The 23169-nt window shown below is 38.5% G+C and overlaps 1 protein-coding gene across 23 annotated transcripts in view; it reads right to left on the bottom strand.

The window, feature by feature from the left end:
• The window catches only part of RIMS2 (regulating synaptic membrane exocytosis 2), a 468287-nt gene that overhangs the window by 259737 nt on the left and 185381 nt on the right, over positions 1-23169 (bottom strand). For all 23 annotated transcript variants that reach the window (XM_040546640.1, XM_040546641.1, XM_040546661.1 and 20 more), the window contains one exon: positions 3569-4494. In XM_040546640.1, the coding sequence (XP_040402574.1) occupies positions 3569-4494 (926 nt within the window). The remainder of the gene's footprint in view (positions 1-3568; positions 4495-23169) is intronic.

Genomic DNA, 23169 nt, shown 5'->3' with positions numbered 1-23169 from the left:
AGCTCTAGTCTACTTGAGCTACTGGGTTTGTTCTCCCCATTTTTTTTTATTTTTTTTTTTCAGCCTTGGTTTTCATCTCGATCCACTGGTCTCCAGTGACCCAATGACATTTTATTTTGCAATTCCTAAACTTACTCCCCTTGTTTGTTCAGCCTCCTGACTCTGACTCCAATATGCCATTCCTCAGCCTAGTTTATGACCCAAATTTCCTGGTCCAAATATAGTTGCATTACAAAACCTGTGCAGCTAAGAATCTAGCTCTTCTGCTTCTGTAGCTGAATCTCCATTTACAGTATTCCTTCATCATGCCTGTGTTTCACAGGGCTGTCTACCGGGTGCCTGCGTGTCGTTTGGGTGTTCGGGTGTTCATCAGCTTTCTCTGCTCACAGCTTCTCCGCTCCCCACACAGAAGAGGCAGGAGCACTCCAAAGCTTTCTCTGGCCATTACAAGAAATGCGCAGAAAAAGAACTTTGTCCTGTCTCCCCCCTGAAAACAGTCAGATTACATTTATTTTTTAAATTAAGGAGAGATTACCTTAAAGCAGACAGCTACTGAAATGAGACCAGACCCAAATACTTAAAGTCACAGACATTCTTTGTTACTGGATGCTCTTCCCAGAGCTCTCAATCCAGCAGTTGGTCTGTGTCTCTTTTGGACTTGTAAAACAAAATGGTTACCTTCATTTCTTATGCATATATATGTTTCAGTCATATATACATATCGATCCTTTTACTTTTGGAGATGACAAGCTTAAAAAGGTAAACTGCAGCCCTCTTTAGAGTTTATAAGTTTTCCTACATTTTAGGATAATTCACAATTCTCAGGCTAGTTTCTCCAAACCAGCATCAGGACGTTGTAAAATCTCAGATGGAGTTCAGTGAACAGCTGCTCCTGCAGCTCAGGCTCAAACTGCTCCTCACAGCTGAGCAGTTGTTAATATTTATTTGCAGAGTCTGTGAAAAGATATGGATACTCCATAGAGAAGGAGATGGAGAACAAGTTATTCTCTCCTTTCAAAGAACTCGTTATAACTGCATCCAAATTCTCAGTCTAACACTGCCACCCTCCAACTGCAACTCCAAGGCCAAATGTTTTGGGGTTAACAATTCCTCTCTGGCAAAAGAGGCTTTGTGTGTGACTTGGAAGGGCAGCTGAGAAATCCTCAGGGCTGAGGAGTCCTGTAGGGCAGGAAGGAAGTAATCCGCAGGGAGGAGAAGCCCATTTTATAGGAGGTGTTTAAAATAACTAATTGCCATTTGATCAAAAGGACATATTGTAGTGCAATACAAAGGAGACTGATGGGCTTTTATGTGCTGGATTCCTTTTGGTGGTATTCAAGAAGAAATCGCTTGCTTATATGGACTCTGTTTGCAGGCTGCTCAACATGGTAGCAGAAATTGACAAAAAATAAAGAGGTAGGACTTTGCGGGCCTGTCAGCAGCAGCTGTGAAGGCTTCATCCTAGCAGACCTCCCCGCTCCATCCCACGCCCAGCAGAAGCCAAACCTTCCTAAACCTTCCCAAACGCAAACAAATCCTTTCCAGGAGCTTCTGCTCCAGGAGTAAGGGTGGAGGAGAAGTACGGAGGGGCTGAGGTTATTGTCTGATACCACGAGCAGGGCTGCTGCAGCTGGCTCTGCCTCTGGGAACGGGTGCAACTGCTGGCTTGGCTGCCTGCTCTGTGCACGGTCCCTGCCTCCCAGCACGTCAGCAAGGCCAGAAAGAGAAGCCGCCAGCTCCAGCTGGAAGCAGGCACAGTCAGAAGCAGGCAGAGCTCTTCCCCAGCTCAAGCAGTGGCTCTTGTCCTCTCTTAAAAAGCAGGGCTGTTCTCCAACCCAGTTCTAGTCACAGGCCACCACTGGGCCATGCTGATGCAGCTATGACATGAAAACCACACATGGTAATTCACTCAAGAACAGCAAAACATAAAACAGGGCATTTTCCCATAAGATTTCTCAAGCTTTTTTCATTCGTTTATCAAATACATGCTCGATTTAGCTCCATTCACTACCTGAGAAATCAGGAGAGAGATGACATTATCATTAACTATTGTTATCAGTAATAATGTGTTTTCTGTGATAGTTAAAATATGAAATTATCTAAGTGAAAACTCTAATTTATGCCAGTTTATTATGGTGACAAAGAATTTAACATTTTTGTATAGTATGATTTATATGTATGTTTTGTGCGTTACATATACAAATAATATATTGTGTATTTTTCTGTATAATACGTTTAGTGAATTTCACTAAATAGCACTTTGTTACTATTCCCCAGAAATTGATTGGTTCTATTTTCCTCAAGGTTGCTACTAAGAATAAAATCATGAACACCCTGAAGTTCATAGGAGTTTTGCTGCTTGTCAGGAAGACTAATGAGATCAGGATTTCATCACAGCTGTTTGATGAAGTGAATGTGACTGTCTACTTCAACTCTGGGCCAAATTTCTTTCCATTCTACACTATTTTGCCCCTTGGGTATCAGACCATGGTTGCTGCTATCAACATATAAAAATTCATTGTAGTTTCACCTCCAATGACTTATGTACTTCAAAACCAACTTGATAGTAGTATTTACAACAAACAGTGAATTTTCTAATCCCAATTCACAGTAGCAGATGAACACTGAAAGGAACTTCTTTCTACCCCCTGTTCATATCTTGAGCATTGTTATTAAGGGGTACACACCACTCATGAGCATTAGTAAAGATGCACTGGCATAAAAATAATTGAAAACAAGTCATAACTATTGCATTTTAGATCAACAAAATACATGAAAGCAAGTGAACTAATATTAACTAGATTCAGTTTAAACTGATGGTCCCCAATGCTTCCATATTTAAGACATACATGACCATTGCATAGGTTGAGATTCATTTCAATTAATCTTAGATTTTCTTTCCAATAACAGAGTAACTGCAACATCACAAATCCTAAAAAGCACTAAAATCAAAAAGCACCATAGCCCCACAGCAGTAAGGAACCTCCATTGATATAAATCACCTTAGTCATTTCAATTTTTTTAAAAAACTTGAATGAGTTAAATTTGCATACTTTTTTTTTTTTTCTCCAGATCAGATGCTCTTTAACCTACAGCAGCCAGAATGAAACTGGCATAAGCTCTGCATCATGTGCTCTAGTTAATACAACAGAAATGCAGTCATGCGTCCACACTTGATCCAGATCAAATTCGCACTCATGTGTGATCCAGGAGTACACAAATCTAGTGTTAATGGACGTGAAACCATGGCCTTGCATGACAGCCCAGCTTGAGATAACTTACAAATTTAATTAACTATTTCAAAAGGTACATTTTTCCTTAAACATATCCAGATATGTCTAGCAGCTGTGACACTCTTTTCCATGTAAATTGTTACATTGAGATTTAAATAAATGAAACACAAAATCAGAAAAACAAAACCCCCATCATAACAAACCTCAGTCATATCTGAAGGGCTGTAGATATGTGTTTGCAATCAATTCTAATACATAAAATAACCATATAATGGAACGGAAACCAAACCACATCTATACATTGAAATAGTAAAAAAAAAAATTAGTAATCTTACCTTTTTCACTAACACTTTCACTTTCAATCTCCACATCATCACAACTCGTGTACTCTGGAGTGGATGCCAATTCTTCTTCTGAGCTACTTAAAGAAACCTGGCGCATTTTACCTCCCTTTTTTGTTTTATGGGGCTTTGGTGGTGGAGGTCTGACAGATTCAGACTGGTCTGAGCTGAGTGAATCATTCCGTAACATGGTCTCCATCTTTTCACGTTTTGTTTTCCGTACGGCAGAATTGGGATCCAAATGGTGTTGTTTCCTTAATGAATCAGAGCGCCTCATGTCTGGTCTTTCCAGAGGAATTGGACTCCTCCTAGGTGTAGGAGGGCTATGATTTGTGGTCCTCTGACGATTGGGACTTGGTCCCTGAGCTTCTCGAGTTCTTTCCATAGAGTATGAACGTTGATTTTCCATGGCAGCTCTGCGCTCAGACACAGATCTTTGCCTTGATGGTCGTTCCATCCTCAGCATAGATATCCGGGAATCCTCCAATTCGGTATTTGCCAATGAGACATCGCTATGTCTCCGCTCGTGTCGTGCTCGGGACACTTCAGCATGGATACGCATTTGTTCCTCATACGGTTGTGGCTTGACTGGGTAACGAGCCAAATTAGGATCACTTCTGTATCGTGCCTGGTATTCCTCTTCTCTCCGCTGCCTTTCATATTCTTCTCTGTTCTGTGCATCCTCCTCTTCTACTGGATACTCCTTGGAACGCCTGCGACTCCTCCTGTTGGAATCCCTATAATCACCCAGTTCAGGTTCTTCATATAACTGTGGCCCACGCTGCGACCGCCTATCTGAATAATCTGATGGTGACCTGGGCATCGCACTGTCTGATGGAGCATACTGTGAGTATTCGTCTCTCTCTTCCCTTTGGTCGTATCTTCTGTTCTGTTCTCTTGATATTGATGGGCTTCTTTTCCTAAATAATAATGACAAGAAAGAAGGAAGAGAATTCTGTCAATATTTCCTATAGCATAAATATACAGCTAATGCTAACTAAATGATACAATGACCGGCTGATGGAAAAACAAACAAACAAGAAAACATTCATTGCCATTTCTGTGTGAATGCGTTTGCACATTCTCTGTACTAAATTAAAGAAAGTATGTCACGCTGCATGTTTATAGTGTATAGTTTAAACCAAAAACAGTCTTTAAGGAAAAATGCTAATACAACATCATAAAATATAAAATACAAATATTTACACTATTTTATAGTCATAACTGCTTTACAAAGTACCAAAATTTTATAATCTTTTCTAATCTTTCTCAAGTGATATAACTTGACCACATACTTCTATTTCACAGGGTTTTATAATCACTGCAGAAATTAAGATTAGATGGATCACTACATTAGTTTGATCTTTTAGCAGCCATTATTGCTTAAAAACATACATTTCCATTCCCTATGGAATGGAACAACTATGATGTGTACCAAGGGCAGAAAAGAGGACAGACGAAGATCCAATGGCAGCAGTTGTCTAAATCAGATGTTCTACCTTAAGTCAGAAAACAAAACTTTTTTTTTTTGTATTGCATATGAAAGCAGAGATCCTCAAACTCCTGCCTGGCTTGACAAAAAAAATCCTTCTCATCCCTACTATTAGCAATAGTGTTGGTCCAAGCATTTGAAGAAAACACACCAGCCAGATACCAAAATAGATCTCCAGTACCACTCTTTGCCATAGACCATATCTAGCCACAGAAAATTGTTGAGGATCCTGGGGAAAGCAAAAAAATAATAAAAAATAATAATAAAAAAATTATCAACAGCTATTCTTTCCTGACATTGGCAAATAACTGACTGAAGCCTTTGATTTTATTATCGGTAATATCCTAATAGGAGATCTGCCTGGAATATTAAAAATGTTACATACAGTCCGTTTGATATATTGTTGGTTACATTTGTTCGATATCATTGCTTGTATCTTGAATAGAAGGGATCAATTAAAGACGGAGTAGTGATTCATACCGAAAAACAGACTGGAGCTTCAGATTGTGCCTTTATCAATCCTCAAAGGATAATGAGCATTCAAAATGCCTCTTCCAGACACATCCAGCTTGGTACTCAGTACCCCAGATGGAGCTGGAGGAGTTCCCTGCAGGAATCTGGAATTATTACTGTGTTATCAGACCTTTGCTCTTACATTTTGTTCCATCTTTGCAATTAAGAACCCTTTGAAAATATTTTCTACCCTCCCAAATGGCCTCTGATCCTGAAGGGCAGCCTCGCAGACAGCACCATGGCAACCCTACCTACTGTCGAGGACAGGGAAAGAATAGCAAAGGTGCAGCCTGCAGTTGCCACAGCTGTCTTAGAAGGAATAAAGAAAGGCTTCAACTTTGTGAAGGAGAGAAGGAAAAACAGGCCTCCCTGGTGCCCAGGAAAGCGGGCAGAAAAGGCTCTGCCTAAGGGACTAGGAGAGAAAACACTGCTCTCTCAGCCAGAAAGGAAGTCGCTGCTCAGCAAGGGAAAACCACAGTTGTGTTAGAGGAGGGTGTGCAGGGGGGTGGCTGGCAAATTGGCATCCTGTCTTAGGTACCATACAGGGTCATTAAACAGTGCCTGAAAGATTTGGACCCAGTCTCGCCCCAAAAACATTAAAGTATTTTAGCCTTACAACAGCATCTACAAACAAGGAAACTAATTCAATCTTGCAAAAGTGCAACTCTTCCTGTGAAGGATGACAAGTAATATCAGCATCACTTGGATGCCTATTTGTTTATGGTGAAGTAAGATGTCCTATCTGTCTTAATAAAGTGTCATGTTGGTACCAGCAGAAATCATAACCTCTGTACGTTTAACTAAAACTCTATTGCTTCTGCTGCTGGGGCGTCAGGCTGAATCGTTCTCATGTGACACAAACAGTTTCATAAGTCTAAAACCAGAACAGACAACAGGAACAGACAACCAGGACAACAGAACTACCAGAATCAGAGAGTTGCAAAGACACAGAAGTTTTCATTAAAACAACAGAGATTAGATGTAGAAACTTACTTTAAGGAAGATACGCACTTTTCAGTTAAATACTTCAGCCGATAAAAAATATGCCACATCCCAAATTAAGATGTTCCAATTGCAAATTACCAACACTGCTGAAAGTTTCTGCCATGCCCCTATTAAAAATGTGCCAAACTTCTCGATTCTTTTCCCCATGTAGCCAAAATCTTTTATCCCTATGCAAATCCAATTGAAATAAATGCATATGCACTCAATGCATATGGCATCATCCATGTGGATTTCACTGCAAGATTGCAACAAGTATGTGTTCACATGGTATGTACATATACTCTACTGTTAACATTCACACTGTGTATACTGAGTTTGTATTACATACGGAGTTGAGTATATTTACAGTCACAGATTTTTGCATGGACTTGTTCCTCCAAGACATCAAAACACCACCCTCAGAAGTGTGGTTTACCGGACCAAGTCCGTCATGAACTGTGTAAAACACAGAACCATGCATAATCCAGTTTGAAAAATCTCACATATGCCTTGGAGCATACTAAGTCTACACATTCTTCAGGATCAAACATAGGCATATATGTATCTGTAGTAATACAAGTAATAGTATAGCTAGAAGTGTTTTAGCCACATTTTGGGAGATTATATATTTATGTATACAAATATATACATATTATGTATAATATATCTAGATAGGTAGATAGATTTATATATATGACTTCATGTCACACTGTCCTCATAGTAATGCAAAGAGTAGAAGACAAATCTCTTCTGGAAACATTGCTGATATAATGTCATGGGAAGGGATGAAAAAGAAGGAATTTTGGTACAAGCAAAACCACTTATTGTAGCCTTTTTGCTGAGACAAACGTACTTCTATCAGGAAAATGTATCATCTATGGAACTGGCACAAGATTTCTAAAAAATCCACCTTTTTTTTTTCTAGCATGAACTATGTTAATGAATGGAGGATGTGCCAACAGAGCACTGTATTTTTATACCTCTTAAACAAACATTTTCAAACCATTTACCACATGCAGTCACTGCCTCTCCTCTATTTTGTTGCCTAGACATGAATATAGGAACAACACCTATGGTTGACAGCAACGTAAAGATCGGCTGAATCCTCCATCTACTCCCATCTTTCATGGAAGAAACAGCCTTATGCAGGTGCCCTGCATGAGGCAACTATCAGGCCACCTGGAAGAGAAAGGACCTTCCTGAAAACCCAACTTTCTTCTTTGGCGAAAGCAGCCTGACAGATAACAGTAACCGCTTATAATTCCTTGCCTATGCTGATTGGGACTACCAGACTATCTTTCTAATCAATTTCATCTCTGCTGAAGGGATCGAACTTCACCCCAGGATCAAATGGCAGAAGCTGAATCCTATCCATGAGACGCAAACGAAGCGCACCCACACACCCGCCCAGCCAGGAACCCGGCCAGCTGGAGAGGGCTTGTCCTGCCCAGCGGTCACCATGCCGCGCGGTACTCAAGCCTGACCTTTTCTTTCAGGGTCTCCATGCTGCAAACAGCCCCCCTTCACCATTAGCCACTCTTCTTCATTTTAAAAATACCTGCAACAAACACAGTTGTACAGTCCACATCTACATTTTGAAACAGCGCTGTTAAATCATGGTAGGAGGTACAGCACTCACAAACTTATGGACGGTCACTGCTATTTTTAGGTCACACTAATTCTGACTCACCTTCATGAGCCTTTGTCTAATCCACTCCTCACCGTTAACTACCTTTAAGACACCTTAGTAAAAGCCTGTCCTGGCGTACCTCCCCCCACAGCTACACCACAGAAGGTGCCCACACCGTCCCCTTCCTGGCACACTGAAGTGAGCCCAACTTCCAGGGAGCGCCAGCGCTGCTGGATACGGCCTGGTCCTCAGCCCGGTCCTCAGCCCACGGCCCCCATCTCTGCTGGCAGGACGCATGATGCACCTCTTCCCTAAGGGACTGTCCCCTCGTCTGAACAGGCTGCCATGCCGCAAGGCCACAGTGACTACTGCTCCTTTGAACCACTAATGAAATAAAACCTCAACTAGGCCTCGAAAGTTCTAGAACCTACACAAACCTGTCGGGCACAGTCTATTCAAAATTCATTTTTCTGATACGGAAACTGAAACATATTTTCTACTGATTATCATTAATTATCATTATTATTTTTACCAATACATGACATTTATGCTTTTAACACATCTCTCTTAACCTTACGCTGGTGGAAATGTTACTTGCACTGCACTACAAATATCACTAGTACTATGAAAAAGCAACCTGACCTGCTCATGCAGTTAATTATTCAACTCCCCCATACTATAATAGCAATATATGTACTAAAAATATGGCATAGGAGAATATGACATGGCTATTCTGTTTTGATGGCTCTGATTTCAGTAATGCAACTAAATAGCTTAAAAATCTTTGCCATTCATCTGTATTATTCCATGAGGAGAAAACCCCCATATGCTTTCTTTTAGATTTATAAAAATGAACCCAAAAGTATCAAGGAAAAGGAAATATGAAAAAGCAAATTTCACCACATTCCAAAAGCTACAAATATTCAAAAACACTGTAATACAAGAAGTATTTGTATCACAGTAAAAACTAGACCTCAGATGTTCCTGGCTACTAATCTTGTTCTCAGACCAATTGAAGACATATCTGAAGAAATATAACTGTTTATAACTGTTTTTCATAACTGAAGAAAATGTTCAAGAAAATATAATTCTAAAGATATGTCCAAACATATGGGTACCTGAACTCATATTGAGAGATTTTTATAAATAAGAAGTTTAAGGTCAATTACAAAAAAATTACTAGGGGCTCAGTGGGCCTGAGCCATGATCAACTACCTGAAAATCAAATATTGGTCACCTACTTTTAAGACCTAATTTTAACTTGCCAAACAATACTCTTAATTTGTTTTCTATTTCCTATAACTTAGCAAGGAATACTGGAAATTTAAAACTGAAGATATTTGCCCTGCACATACTGTATTCTTGCTTAGCTGTTTGCAAAATGCACTACTTTCAGTACATGAAAGAATAATGCAGAGCAAGTAAAAATCCACATTTCCCACTGGAACTCTGCCATAAAAGCCATGCAAGAGATGAGGCTTCTTGTTAGAGACCTTATCAAACACAGCCAGCACAGCTTTGTTTCTCCATTACTAGCCTACACCTGTCAGGAAAACAGCATTTGTTGGTTGCTGAGTGATCAGGTAAGAATAGTCCTACTCTTTCACACTTTTACAGTTTAATGCCTTATATTCAACAGCCAGACAGGCACTTGTTTTACAACAGAGCCAGGGAGCAGATAAAGCGCCATCATAACACCTTGCAAAAAAACTTCTAGGCTGCAAGAAGGTGAGCTGAGTGTGCTGCAGACTTTGCAACCAAAAATCCTGAGCATGCAAAGATCCCTGAAAACTTCCAGTGCAAAATTAAGATCCGGCTGCCCTTTCCAGGGAGATCTCTGGTATTTCACTGACAGGTGCTCTTAAGAAATGATTTCCTCAGACTTCCTTTGCCCTACTGGGGAATCTGCAAAATGCTTACCTATTTTGGAAGTATTTGTAAGAGACTAGCTGGTATTGATTTAACTCCTTTTCACATTCTCTACATATAGAATCACTGAATGGTTTGGGTTGGGAGAAACCTGAAAGCCCACCCAGTCCCACCCCCCTGCCATGGGCAGGGACACCTCCCCCCAGACCAGGTTGCCCAAAGCCCCATCCAGCCTGGCCTTGAGCACCCTCCAGGGATGGGGCATCCACAGCTTCTCTGGGCAACCTGCAACACTGCCTCACCACCTTCATCACAGAGAATTTTTCCTTATATTTAATCTAAATCTCCCCTTTTTTAGTTTAAAGCCACTACTCCTTGCCCTATCACTCCACTCCCTGACCAAGAGTCCCTCCCCAGCCTTCCTGTAGCCCCCTTTAGGCACTGGAAGGCCGCTGTAAGGTCTGCCTGGGGCCTTCTCTTCTCCAGGCTGAACAACCCCAGCTCCCTCAGCCTGTCTTCACAGGAGAGGTGCTCCAGCCCTCTGAGCATCTTCATGGCCCTCTTCTGGACTCATTACAATACTTCCATGTCCTTCTTGCGCTGGGAGCCCCAAAGCTGAATGCAGCACTTCAGGAGAGCAGAGCAGAGGTTTGATGCAGCCCAGGATAAGGCTGGCTTTCTCGACTGCCAGCACACATTGCCAGCTAATGTCAAGCTTCTCGTCAACCAACACCCCCAGGTCCTTCTCCTCAGGGCTGCTCTCAATTAGAGATTTCTTAAAACTGCTCTGGTTTTGCTGAGTCACACTGTGCATGAGAAGTTATTCCGCACACACTCCAAAAGCACCTGTGGCTCCACCTTCCTAAAAAAAGCAGCTTTTTCTGACTTCTAAGCAGCTCCGGATCTCTAAGATCTCTTTTTGCAGTTCTTCTATACTGCCTACTTTTATACTACATTGATTTTCTGATCTGTCTATTCCCCTCTCCTTGGGTTCTCACACCTAAAAAGAAGTAATGTATGCAACTATTTCAAGCTAAATCATTTAAACAGCCTACTCTGATAAAAAGAAAAGGTATTTCTCAGATTTCTTGACCAATATGGTTTTAAACAGGCTGTGCTGAAGTACATTTAACTCTCGGATATCTAAGCAATTCATTAAGTAAAGTTCATCTGAGACATTACTTCATTCTTCATTTCAGCTATGCCTTACAAATTTTATCGCAACCATATTCTGAAACATTAAAATACCTTCCAGCTAAGTATCTCCAAACAATAATGAACTAAGTTTACAATGATGATTATAAAATTTACAGGAGCATGAGAGTAATACTGTGGATGTTGATCTCTATTAGATTTTATCAGAAAATACAAGTTCACTGACTGCAGGCTGGTAATGATGGGATGAAAGGAAATCTGTGGTAACAAAATCGTTAACATAATGAAATTCACCACTGATAGCGGCTTTGCTTTGAACTTGACGTGACTGCACAGACATAAAACAATACAATTTCTTCAGAATCATATATTTGCTATACGAGCAATTCAGCACAAATCAGCATTGCAGCTTTGAAGGGCTAATTTCAGTTTGTGGGGAAATGAGTTATAACCTGGAAAAAAACGAGGAACCACTGAACAGTACTAGTGATTTTAAATACCCCTTGCTAATCTACAAATATTTAAGCAATGAGTTTGTTTCACAGGTTTTTATTACATCAAGAACATCATGGGAAGGAAAATGGGACTACCATTAGAAATGTTTTTGTCCTCCTTTAATTACAACCGAGTTTTCAGCAGCCCTTAATTTATATGATTTGATTTTAGAAAAATAAACTAACTGTATTTCCATCCTACTGTTCATTCAGCTATACTGCTGAATGCTTACCTTTTTCAAATAAGTAAAAAATTCTGAGATTTGTCTTTACTTATATTTTCGAACATTTTCAAAATGGGTATTTTGCTAATGATCTCCACTGCAAATATACACAAGAAATATCTCACTTATTTTCTGTAAAATCTTTTGTTAAAAAAGCTAATCATAAAAACAATGCTCAATGGGCTAACCTCTTTCTAGAATAATTGCTCAGAATATGCATTCTAGTTGTCTGTCTCGGTACTGACACCAAAGAAATCATTTCCAGAAGGGTGGAATCAATTAACAGCTGACATACAGCAGGATTCAAATGACTTTAGAACCTGGGGTGTTGGAAGAATAGTAGGTCACGTAAATACTGAAGCACAAGAAAGAGTTAATACAATACTAAACTGTTACTAAAAAGTACTTCAAATAATATAAAATTCAAGTAAAATCCAAAATGCTGCATATGCTATTTTTATGAGAGGAAATCCAACTTTGCAAGAAATATTTCTAAGTCACAGACAATAAAATCCAATTTAAAAAACTAAATTAAAGTACAGGACTTCAATAAAGATACTATTCTCAAATACCTGAAGCACTATAAAAAGTTTTTTTGTACCTCCCATGGGCTGTTTTGCTAAAAATAAAAAATATCTTCCTAATATCCCCACGAGAACAAAAAATGCTGAACGTTACACATCATTTTCACACAACACATTTAGCACCTTTCTTCCCTGCTTTACCTTCTGATCAGCCACTGCACATCTGGGTAGTAGGAAGCCTCGGGTTCATGAGAATACATCAATTTCTGTTCTGGCTAGGTCTCTCATTTAATCCTCTCGGTTCAGCAAAATCACATAAAAAGTCTCTTAATGTTGAGACGCAGTTTTTGAAATATACTTTATGATCCTTTCCCTTCCCTCAAAATGCAATTACAAAATATAAGGCATCAGGAAAAAAAAATCTAGAATATGAAGCAGCAATTCAAGTCAGAGAGCTGACCCAATGGGAAGCTATTGAGAGCATGAGAGGAGTGTTACAGTTTAATGCTGTTACCATGTGCTGTATATAGCTGGAGGTCAAATAAGAATTTACCCTATAAGGAGGATTATGGTACTTAGCTGATTAGTGCCTTGCTGCAGCACTACTGCCTACAAATGTACATGCTGGTCAAGGCATTTAATTTAAACTATTTTTAAAATTGTGCAGTTCCAGTATTTCATGCCTTGTGTTACAAGGTCCTAAATGAAATTATGTAATACCTATTATTTTTAGTTTGTAACAAGTCAAATTTTGATATAATTTTCAACCGTTAGGCTAAAAACAACTGCAGCATCTACTTCAATCTGAAGTGCTGAACATATTGTAGAACTGAGAATATTTACTTACATTTCACATACCATTTTCAAAAAAACAGTGGAAATCAGTGCACTTTTTTAGCAACAGTTATCAGAACTCATTTTCAAAACGTGATGAGAATGTGAAAATAAAATAAAGAAAATGCATAGACTGTCTCATTTGCATTAAATAATCATAAACACATTATTTTCCATAATTTCATAAGTAACGTGCCTTCTGTCTATGCAAACTAGCATAAAAATAAGTTATATACTTAATATAAAGCACCACATCCACATTGAATTTGACTGTGATAAATTTAATCCATGACAAAATGGCATGACAGGAAAAAATACAGACTTAGCAGCAACCTAGATTTTCTCCACCTAGCGTGTGAGAATAGTGAGTTCACGCTCCTAGAAAAGCATTTTGACACCAAAGTTTTTCCCTCAGCCGCCACAGAGCATTTATCATATTCATCTATACATCACTGCATCTAATTTTGAGTCTAATCTTTTTGAAGTGTTCCAGTTTCGTACTACAAGGATCATTCAGCAGGTGCTGCTATCAGCTCTTGAAAGCACCCTGGTTTTGGTAGATGGTTTTCAAAGAAAACATTTAAGTCTGATGAAGAACAGAGTTTTCTTTCAAAGAAACACTCCACTATTGCCAGTGCATTATCACAGTTAAATTAAAAAAAAAAAAAAAAAAGATAGCTACTTCAGGAATGATCAAAAAGTAAGAAAGCATCAGCAATATGGACAGTCCTATGGGAGTTCCTATGAGAGTTGTTCTGCCCAGTAACATCTCTGTGGGCTGCTTGGGGGTGTTGAACTCATAGAACTGAAACTTTACTAATGAATGGGAGTCAATACAATACATTACAATATATAAATGATATCATACAATGAATTTTAGTTTTTAAGTTTTTTAGGTTTAGTTTTTACGATTCATATTTCAGTCTGGGACAAATGGAATAGGTCATACTGAGCTGTCTTGATGCCTCCATAAAAGAGCAAGCAGAAAATAACCATTATGAAAATGTCCAGTTTCTTCATTATGATGAGGAAAAGACCCATTATTAAATCCAGTGAATTAAACCAGCACTGGCTCATCTATGAACGGTGGGCTGTGCAGCAGCTTCACCAAGACCTGTTCAGACGAGGGGACAGCAGCTGGACCACTAGAAATGAGACACGTTCATTCAGTAACTTGGAATTTACCATGGTAAATAAAACTTTAAATTTCCAGTTCAACTGTCTTTTTCAACATGTTGGTGGGATGGGATTAAAAGTGAATATTTTTCCAGCAGCACCTAATTATATCCAACATAAATGCAGACTATAAATTTGCAGAAAAATAATTTGTATGTTTGGAAACGGCTATGGCATGTATAAGAAATATTGATGGGACATGACTTTACAGTGGTTTTCAAGCTAAAAGAACTTGCTCCGTGGCAGTTTAAGTATGGAGCTTTCAATCCACAGTCCTTATATGAGCTGAAACATGTGCCTGAAGGTGCAGGATCAAACAGTCATGGCTGCCTAGATGGAAATCCTCCAGTTTAGATCCCAGGGCTCAACAGGAGGAAGGGAAATGCCCACCCTGCCCTCTGCTGCCTGGGTTGTCAGAGATGTTGTGTGGAAAACTTCCCACCACTCTACAATGTTGTAACAACACCACGTGAGTAACAACATCCAGGTTCCTTCAAGTGTCAGCAGATAACAGGTCCATCCTCAGATATCCTGTTCAGTTCCCTGAATTAAGTATTTCTGCCAGACCTACTTTGGTTTTCTGCAGTGCTGAGACCAGCTCTGGATGCTCCCCACTCTTAGTTTCTGATCATCTCTTAAAGATGTCTGCCTTATAGTGAGTCTTCCCCAAAAGCACCTCAACGTGCAGCTTTCAGCAGAAAATTTATTCCAGGATCTTTGCAAAAATCCACACGGAAGATCACTGGCTCCTCTAGGAAGTGTGTGCAGGTGAACACTTGGAAGTGGAAAGGGTAACCCTGGGTACCTCACAGCATTTATACGGAAAGGTGGCATCCAGTCAAGATGACAACAGTGTACACAGAGGAAAATACAGACCTCTTCTAGCAGGAGGCACACCAGTGTTGGATAGTCCTTGGAGGACCACTGGAGACACATTAGCTATGAAGTACACTCACTGCAATATACAGCTATACAACTAGGTCTCTTCTGAGAAAGTTGTGTGGGAATCAAAGGCACTTTAAAATTAATCAACTAAAATAAACATAGTCTTGTAGTTTAAACAAGATTTTCGATGTATTCTGCATTATACTACAAAGACAGATTTCATTACTTTGGCAATACTTAAAAAAATAAATTAAGATACTGTCTTTTCTCATTCCTCAGGAGAAATGAATGCCCATTTGTTCGCTCTGTGTGCATACAAACATCCCAGCTAGTTCATCCTTTTTACAGTTCATATTGCCAACATCACCTGCCTTATCCAGCAAGCTAGATTTCTATACAATTCTTCCAGGTCATGATACAAATTACAAAATCATATCTGAAGTTTAGGGCTATGTATGAGAAGGTTTTGGACATAATGTTGGTCACTTCTTCCATCAACAACAGCATTTCTAGAAGAAGTGTGAGGTAACGAATAAAAAAAAGGCCAACCAAAACCAACTGGTGCCTCAATTGGCAAATAGCTGAGAAACTCCAATCATGAATTGCTCAAGTCGTAGAGCTTCTTCAGTAACAGCAGTCCATCATACAAAATTATTGAGTACTCACCATAAGTCAGTCTTAAGTAGAACGTGAGCAATCGGCTAAGAGAACACGGTAAAGGACAGGAAAAAAAAGTAATTAAGGAACTGATGATTTAAAACATTTTGTGAAGACACTCATGACAGCTTTTAGGGATTAGTGGTGACTTCATCACTCTTGATAGTGTTACTGTCAAATTGTTGGGATCTATAGCGGTTTTTTAGTTAGCCTTTACTTTCGTTGTCGAGCTAAGCAAGAAGAAAGGTTAAATGGATGCTCACTGAAGCACTTTTCAGGCATGAGAGCAATGGGATGTTAGGCCAGGGAGCCATGATAACTCTGTGAGAAACTATAAAAGACATTCAAGATGCTTGAGTTGACAAATGGAGCAGAAAACAAGAAGCAAGTTTCTGTAATTTTACAGGAGAAAAACAATCAAAATGTATAGTTTGATAGATCTGGCTTTTACAATTGGCAATATTTCATAGTATAAAGATTTTGAAATGCATACCCAGGAGAACTAACAAAATACAGTTACAAGATTAATAGATTAATACATAATAAAGAGTGAAGGATAACTCTGATCATATAGTATGATGTACTCCCTCATGAGAATGTTTTTTTCCAGAAATCAGATTAATGCTGGATATAAATGAAACTTTGCTGAGAAGAAAAAAATGTGTCAAATTAAATTCCTACTATTTGGCCTTACTGTGGAACCAAGTTCATTTGTCCTAATCATTAGGGTGATATTTCCCAAATCAATAGACTATTTAGGTTTATATAGATGATATGCTATTAACAGCAAAACCTAAAAACCTCTTCCTTTTCCATTAAAACCTATCTGTGCACCTTCTTCTAGCTGTTATGGCAAAACAAGAACAACCAATGCAATTTTGAGTTTAATTAATAAATCTTGAGTTTGATTTATAAATTCATAGAAATTTTGTGGGGGGAGAGGGAGAAGGGAAGTGGATAATTATAGCCACATTAGAAAATTATCACCATAGATATGAACACTTAAAATACAGATAAAACTTGACAGAATGACCATTATCAGTAAATCATAGCAAAAGAGATTTTTAAAAGTTAGGTTTGTGAAAATTGGACAGAAAGATACTACTGTGCTAGAGGTTAGACATTTTTTTTCAGTCCACTTTTGGTTTTGTCATTTTCCACTATTTTAGAAAGAATGCATTACATACTATCTCTGAATGGAGAATTCAGATGCAGTTACTGATCAATAGTGTAAAACACAAAATTGACATTAAAGATATGGGAGCATTTGCTAGCTTTCAAAATTCCACACTTATTTGATATACTGACTCCAAAAAAAGAAAATAGTGACAATGTCTGTTTTCATCCAAATAAGAAAGAAAAATCTAAGCCTGTGTGAAAAAGAAAATTCTCTTTCCAAATATAGAGACTGATGAATAACTGTTTATTTTCATCAGTGTGTCCTCAGAAGAACTAACGTTAATAAAATATTGGGCACATGATGAAAAAATCCTGTTTGGTAAAAACATGAGAAAAAAACATGATGAAAAAACCCTGTTTAGTAAAAACATGAGAAGAGGCATTAAAGCAGTTGACCTATCACATCAGAAAGTTATTTCATGTTATAAAAATACAGTATTAAAGTAAAATTTATTTCAGAAAACAGGAACTTTATGATGTTTCTCTTTCCCATTCATTTCAATTAACAAGGAAGCATTTTATGTGTTTTATGCTGTATTACTCCTTTATCTTGCTGATAGTTTATTGTGCACTAGGACTGCTCTCGTGGCTGGTGACAGCTCTGTTCCACTGGACAGCTGAACCACACATGATAAAGTCCAGGCTGCACCAGCACTAAAAGTTCCTCTAGGTGCAACATCCCTTTTCAGAGACAAGCCTAGGTTCACCTCCTCTGCTCTGACAGGCACTGGAGCTGCCCTATTCTATGTACACGCAGCCTACTAATGCCTTAGCTCCTCTTTAAGCACTGGCTTAAGGCAATATCGAGTGGAACTTTTTGTTCTTGGAAGAAACATGGGAAATGGAAGTCAAACATCTAAACCTTTCTGCAACACACCAAACTCAACATGGTAAACACGGCCATAGCTAAGAGATGCAATATTTTATGACACATCCTGAAAGCTTTTTGTCAAGAATCATCAAAGATACAGACTCATGGGCCAAGACTTGAAATGATGCTATGCATCTTAATTCAACTTAATTCTGTTTTCTCTTTTTCTCAACAAGTTACCTTAAGAGAACCCTTACTGAATCAAAAGCCACTTTCAGGTCAGGGCAGCCCAACGCCAGTAGGTGCGTGTTGTCTCACCACCTGCTTTCTGGGTTCAAAAATTTGGGGTTAAAAAAGCCTTTCACTTACACAGCGGCCTGGCCCCTGTTACTGGATCCATGCCACATAAAATAAAGTGATTAAACATTGTAATAGAAATAGTGAGATGATTGGAATTTTATGCAAATTATGTATAATCACAGGGACTAACACAGGAGCCTAAATATTGCAAGAACCTGAAATACGGACCAGATCAGGACAGCTCTGCTATAGTCTTTAAAATGCAGGGAACTGCAAGCAAACACAAAGATAAGTATTGCAATGAAGTGGACCAAAATGCTTTAATTAATTCTTTTATTTGGAAGTTGAATGTCTTGCAATCAGTATTTAGCATTAGATGATTTGAGTGGCAAAGAAGCTCATGGAGGAATGAAGGATGTGAAAAATGCAAAATCTAATGAAGCACTACTTTAAAAGATAAACAAATTTTGCTTAGTAAAAACTTGCCAGAAAGACAAAGCTGTAAATCTACATTACTTAACCCACAAACAATGCCTACAGAGATCAAACAAAAAGAAATCAATGATAGAAGAGAAAGATAAAATAAAATGCAATCCAGGATATTTCTAATTTGAGCTTCTGTCATTACTTTACATTTTCTGTAATAGCAACACTTATGGGCAATGAGAAGAGAGCTCTGTACTTTGCCATAATGCTGTGTACAGGACCTGGTAATGGCTGGCTCTAAGTACGGGCTAAGTACTTGTGCAGGAACAAACTGTGATACTCCAGTTGCCTGCACATTTGCCCAGAAGTACTGCTGCTTCCAAGTCCTCCTGTCATTCCCACTCTCGAATGTTGAAAATGTCCTTTGGTTAATTTATTCATAAACTTTGTCCTCTGGCTTCCTGTACTTAGGAATGATTTGGTCATTGAATCAGAAACAAGGTTGAAAATTCAGGAGTGATTTTGATGAGGACATGTGGAAAGCTGTTTTTTCACCTGATTCAATGACCAAGCTCAAGCACCAGTTTAACTCAGATTTTTTTTTAAAATAGTAATTCCAAAGATCAAGAGAAAATTAGGACTTCTTTCTTAATCTAGCTGACTATCAAAGGGAGCTCTAACACAGACATGATTTCCTTTCCTGATTCCCTCTGTTATCAAGCTAACTGCTGTATAACTGTAATTATGCCAGTGTTTCATTTTGCATAACAAAACATAAATACTCTAAATATTCTAGTACGTGGGTCCATTTGTTCTGGTACCCAAAAAACAAACATAGATTTGCTCTAGAAATGCAACCTGCACACCAGTTTTACTGCAAAAACTGTGTTCTGCTTAAGCATTTTCTAAACTTTCCAGTTCTTGACACATTCCGTGGCTGCCTGGCATATTGAGGCCAGTAATACAAGATGGCTCACACAAGCACTGTGCACATTTTGGTTCGCAGTGAACTGAAGGAAAGAATGCTACCCACACAGAGTCAGGCAAAGGTACAGATACACTAACATGTAGACAGACCACACCTTCTGTATTAAAAGACAACATTTTTTAGTACGAAAGGCAACATGACACACATACAGAAAATAAGTTAAAACAAGCAAAAAGAGCATAACAAAAAGAGCAAACGAAAAGCAATACACGTTATACAGATATGCATCTTATTTTTTTTAGCTACTCTTCTGAATCTGCTCATATTCCTGTTCTTTGCCCTCAAAAGCATCTTGTGATCATGGCAAAATCACAACCTTATCAACACCAGGGATCCAAGACCTATATATTGCTATATCCATCTCTTAGCAAGAGGCAAATGCTTTCAGGCACAGCGAGGTGATTATGTCCAACTGCAAATCAGATCTCTTCCTTTAGAGAACTGTTTGCATCAGGCCTTCCAATAAAACTTATTTATAAAGCACTTCACAGCCTTTTTCTCAGAGATCAGAGTACCTTTTCAGGTCATCTTTTGTAACATCCCATTCTGAGGATAGGCAACAAAAAAGCAGACTCTGGGTGGAACTGTATTTCTTCATATGAACCAGATATATGGAATTTTTTCTCAAGTAACGATTCAGGATCAGCATGGGAGACAAAATTGAATCATAATCACATCAGAAGCAGACACAAAGCAAATAGCAAGATTTAAAAAGGCAATTTAAATTACAAGACCCACGGATTCTTGGTTTACAGTGACCGGCACATTTTTCTTACAGTAAGTAGTACACTAAGGAATAGTGGTACAATTACTCTACAATTATTAACAATTACTTTTACAATTGAAATGAGCTAACGTGCTATCTTCGCTATTCTTAGGCGATATTGTATTGCAGTTTGCAGAGTGTAGGGCACATAGCCTTGCACATGAGTCCAGGGTGAAATCACAGCTATGAGAGCACTGAAGAAGCAGCTAGAAGTGCAAAGCCCCCAAGGTTGAAGCTGCGTGAGAAGCTTTGATGCTGACTGTCCGTGGTCTCTTGCACGAAGGCCGTAACACATGCAACACACCAATGCACACTTACTCCGATTAACAGTAACTTCTAAGGCTTCTGAATTTGTTACTTTAGTAACAGATAAAAGAGCAACAGGTCCCTGGTGAAGATAAAAACTTCATTTTCAATTCAAATGGATAATGCAAAGGAGAAGGGGACACAATTCCCGATAATTTCAGAAAACACCCTGAACATGGCCCCCTTCAGATTAGTCCTCTCTGCCTTCTGCAGAAAAGGGAATGAGAGGCAGAAGAGAGAAGCACTCATCTGTGGAAGCTCAAAGAAAAGTCCAAAGGAGAAGAAATGGAGTGTGTGCAGCATAACCTCCACCCACGCTAAATGAGGTTCCCTTCATTGCATCAGGAGACCCATTTAGTGGTTCTGGTATCTCCAAATTTACTCTAGCTAGGAGGTTGAGATTTCGTAAAAGTGCCTAACATCTGAATCCATATTTCATAGCTTTTCCCAAAACCATTACTTTTAGAGAGATTTTCTTCTTCAGAAAAGCTATTTCCCTCTTATTACTTATATCTCAGTAGAAATGCTGTTGTTGGGATTTAAAACCTATTTATAACTTTTCCCTAACACCAAGGCAAATAGCAGCCTGAACCACTGAAATCTAAGTGAAAAATTGTTTATAATAAATGTTTCTTAAAATAATAAAACCTGGCTATAGCATATTTCATTTTTTTTCAGAGTAAATCTTAATATGGCAACGTCTGAACATTCCTCTGAAACATTCAGTATAGACTGTATAATAAAAAAGTGAGCAGCTGAAGCAAAAATTGTTCTTGTATTAAGACTACTGATTTTGAGAATGTTTATCTTTTTTATTTTTACTTCCTTAATGTAAAGAGTAAAAACTCTTCTAGCATCGCTAGCAATTTTCTGTAGCATGACCACAGTTCACGCATTGTCTCATCTTTGTCACCCCTCCCTTGAGAGGCCACATTCTTCCTGACACATGTGGTGGTGAATAGCCCAAAACTTACCCACTCAAGACTGGGAGCAAGCAAGTTTCAAAGCCCACTGAAAATCAAAATACTAGAATGAAATCCACATATCCAGACATAGCTAGAGAATTCAAGAGATTTCAGCATGATTTAAAGTTGGGATTTTTCACAAGAAAAACTGGAAACAGGAAATAGTTATACCATGTATCACTGGATTTCTTTTTTTTTTCTGGTTGTGTTTACTACTAATTTACTCAGTGCTGTTGCAAGAATTAAAGGAAGAAATGAAGACAATTACATGAAAAAATTAAAAGTACTGGATCAAATGCAAAATAACGTATTTTTTAACAAAGCTTCATCTAACATTTATTACCTGTGGCCATCTCCTACTGACATCGTTCCTAACAGCAATGTGGTACCTGCTAAAGAAATTCAAACTCCTAAATCTGCAAAATAAAGGCCAAAAAATAAAGATATAGCTAACTGCTAAATCTCACACTAAAATATGTTTTCTGATGAAAACCAGAATGTCAGGGAAAATGTCTTTATATGGATAATTTCAGCCTTTATTTCATTAGGCTAAAACTAAGTATTGGTGGGGAGCCTGGTTTTTGGAAGGACAAAGACATCCAAACAGACATAACTCCAATTGTAATTCTGGGCATGACCAATAGATACTGCCAATTTTTAAAATATGTCAAGAGACCTGTCAGGGAGATGAAAGCTGGCTGAGACAGCAGGCAACCATGCCATCAGTTTAATAAGGTTTCAAGTCTTTTAACCAGTCGTGTTGACAATGCCACAAGACGGTTTCACTGTAAGCCAATTTTCAGTGCCTAAATAGCTAACATCAAAACCTTCAATGAAATGCACATTTATGAAGTCATTCCACTTTATACAGATCAAGATTTATAACTCTGTATAAAAGAAACAACTGCTATTTTACCACTCTGTTCAGTAAAACAGACATTTGTTATGGTTCCGATAGTTAATGTAAGAGCAAACATGGCAAGCTAAACATCTTTATAATTCAAGTGGCTTTTCCTGAATTGCAGACTGCATTACTTCTGAAATACAAATGATGTACAAATATTTCTAAAATACTTCTGAAATAAATGAAGCTAGGCTAAAACATGTTATGTTCTTGTAGTTAAAAAGTGCAACTGCTTTTCTTGTCAGGATCTAATGGGAATGTTGTACAAGGTATAACATGCTGAATCAAAAACTGGAGAGGGAGAGAACGAAAGATGCTCCCTCATCCCCTTTGGAATACTGAACCTACATTTGTCCCATTTCCAAGCTAATTTATATGGAAATTTCTCAATTATCAAAATGGAGTATGCCCCTGAAGTGTGATCGTCAGGCACAGAAAGCCTTGAAAATTTTTACCTATGTTTTCTCTCTTGAAAAACATACTTAGGTGAATTCATTAATCTGAGGTTTTTTT

Source organism: Cygnus olor, chromosome 2, assembly GCF_009769625.2.
Source record: "Cygnus olor isolate bCygOlo1 chromosome 2, bCygOlo1.pri.v2, whole genome shotgun sequence".
NCBI lineage: Eukaryota > Metazoa > Chordata > Aves > Anseriformes > Anatidae > Cygnus > Cygnus olor.
This window is presented reverse-complemented; position numbering and strand designations above follow the sequence as displayed.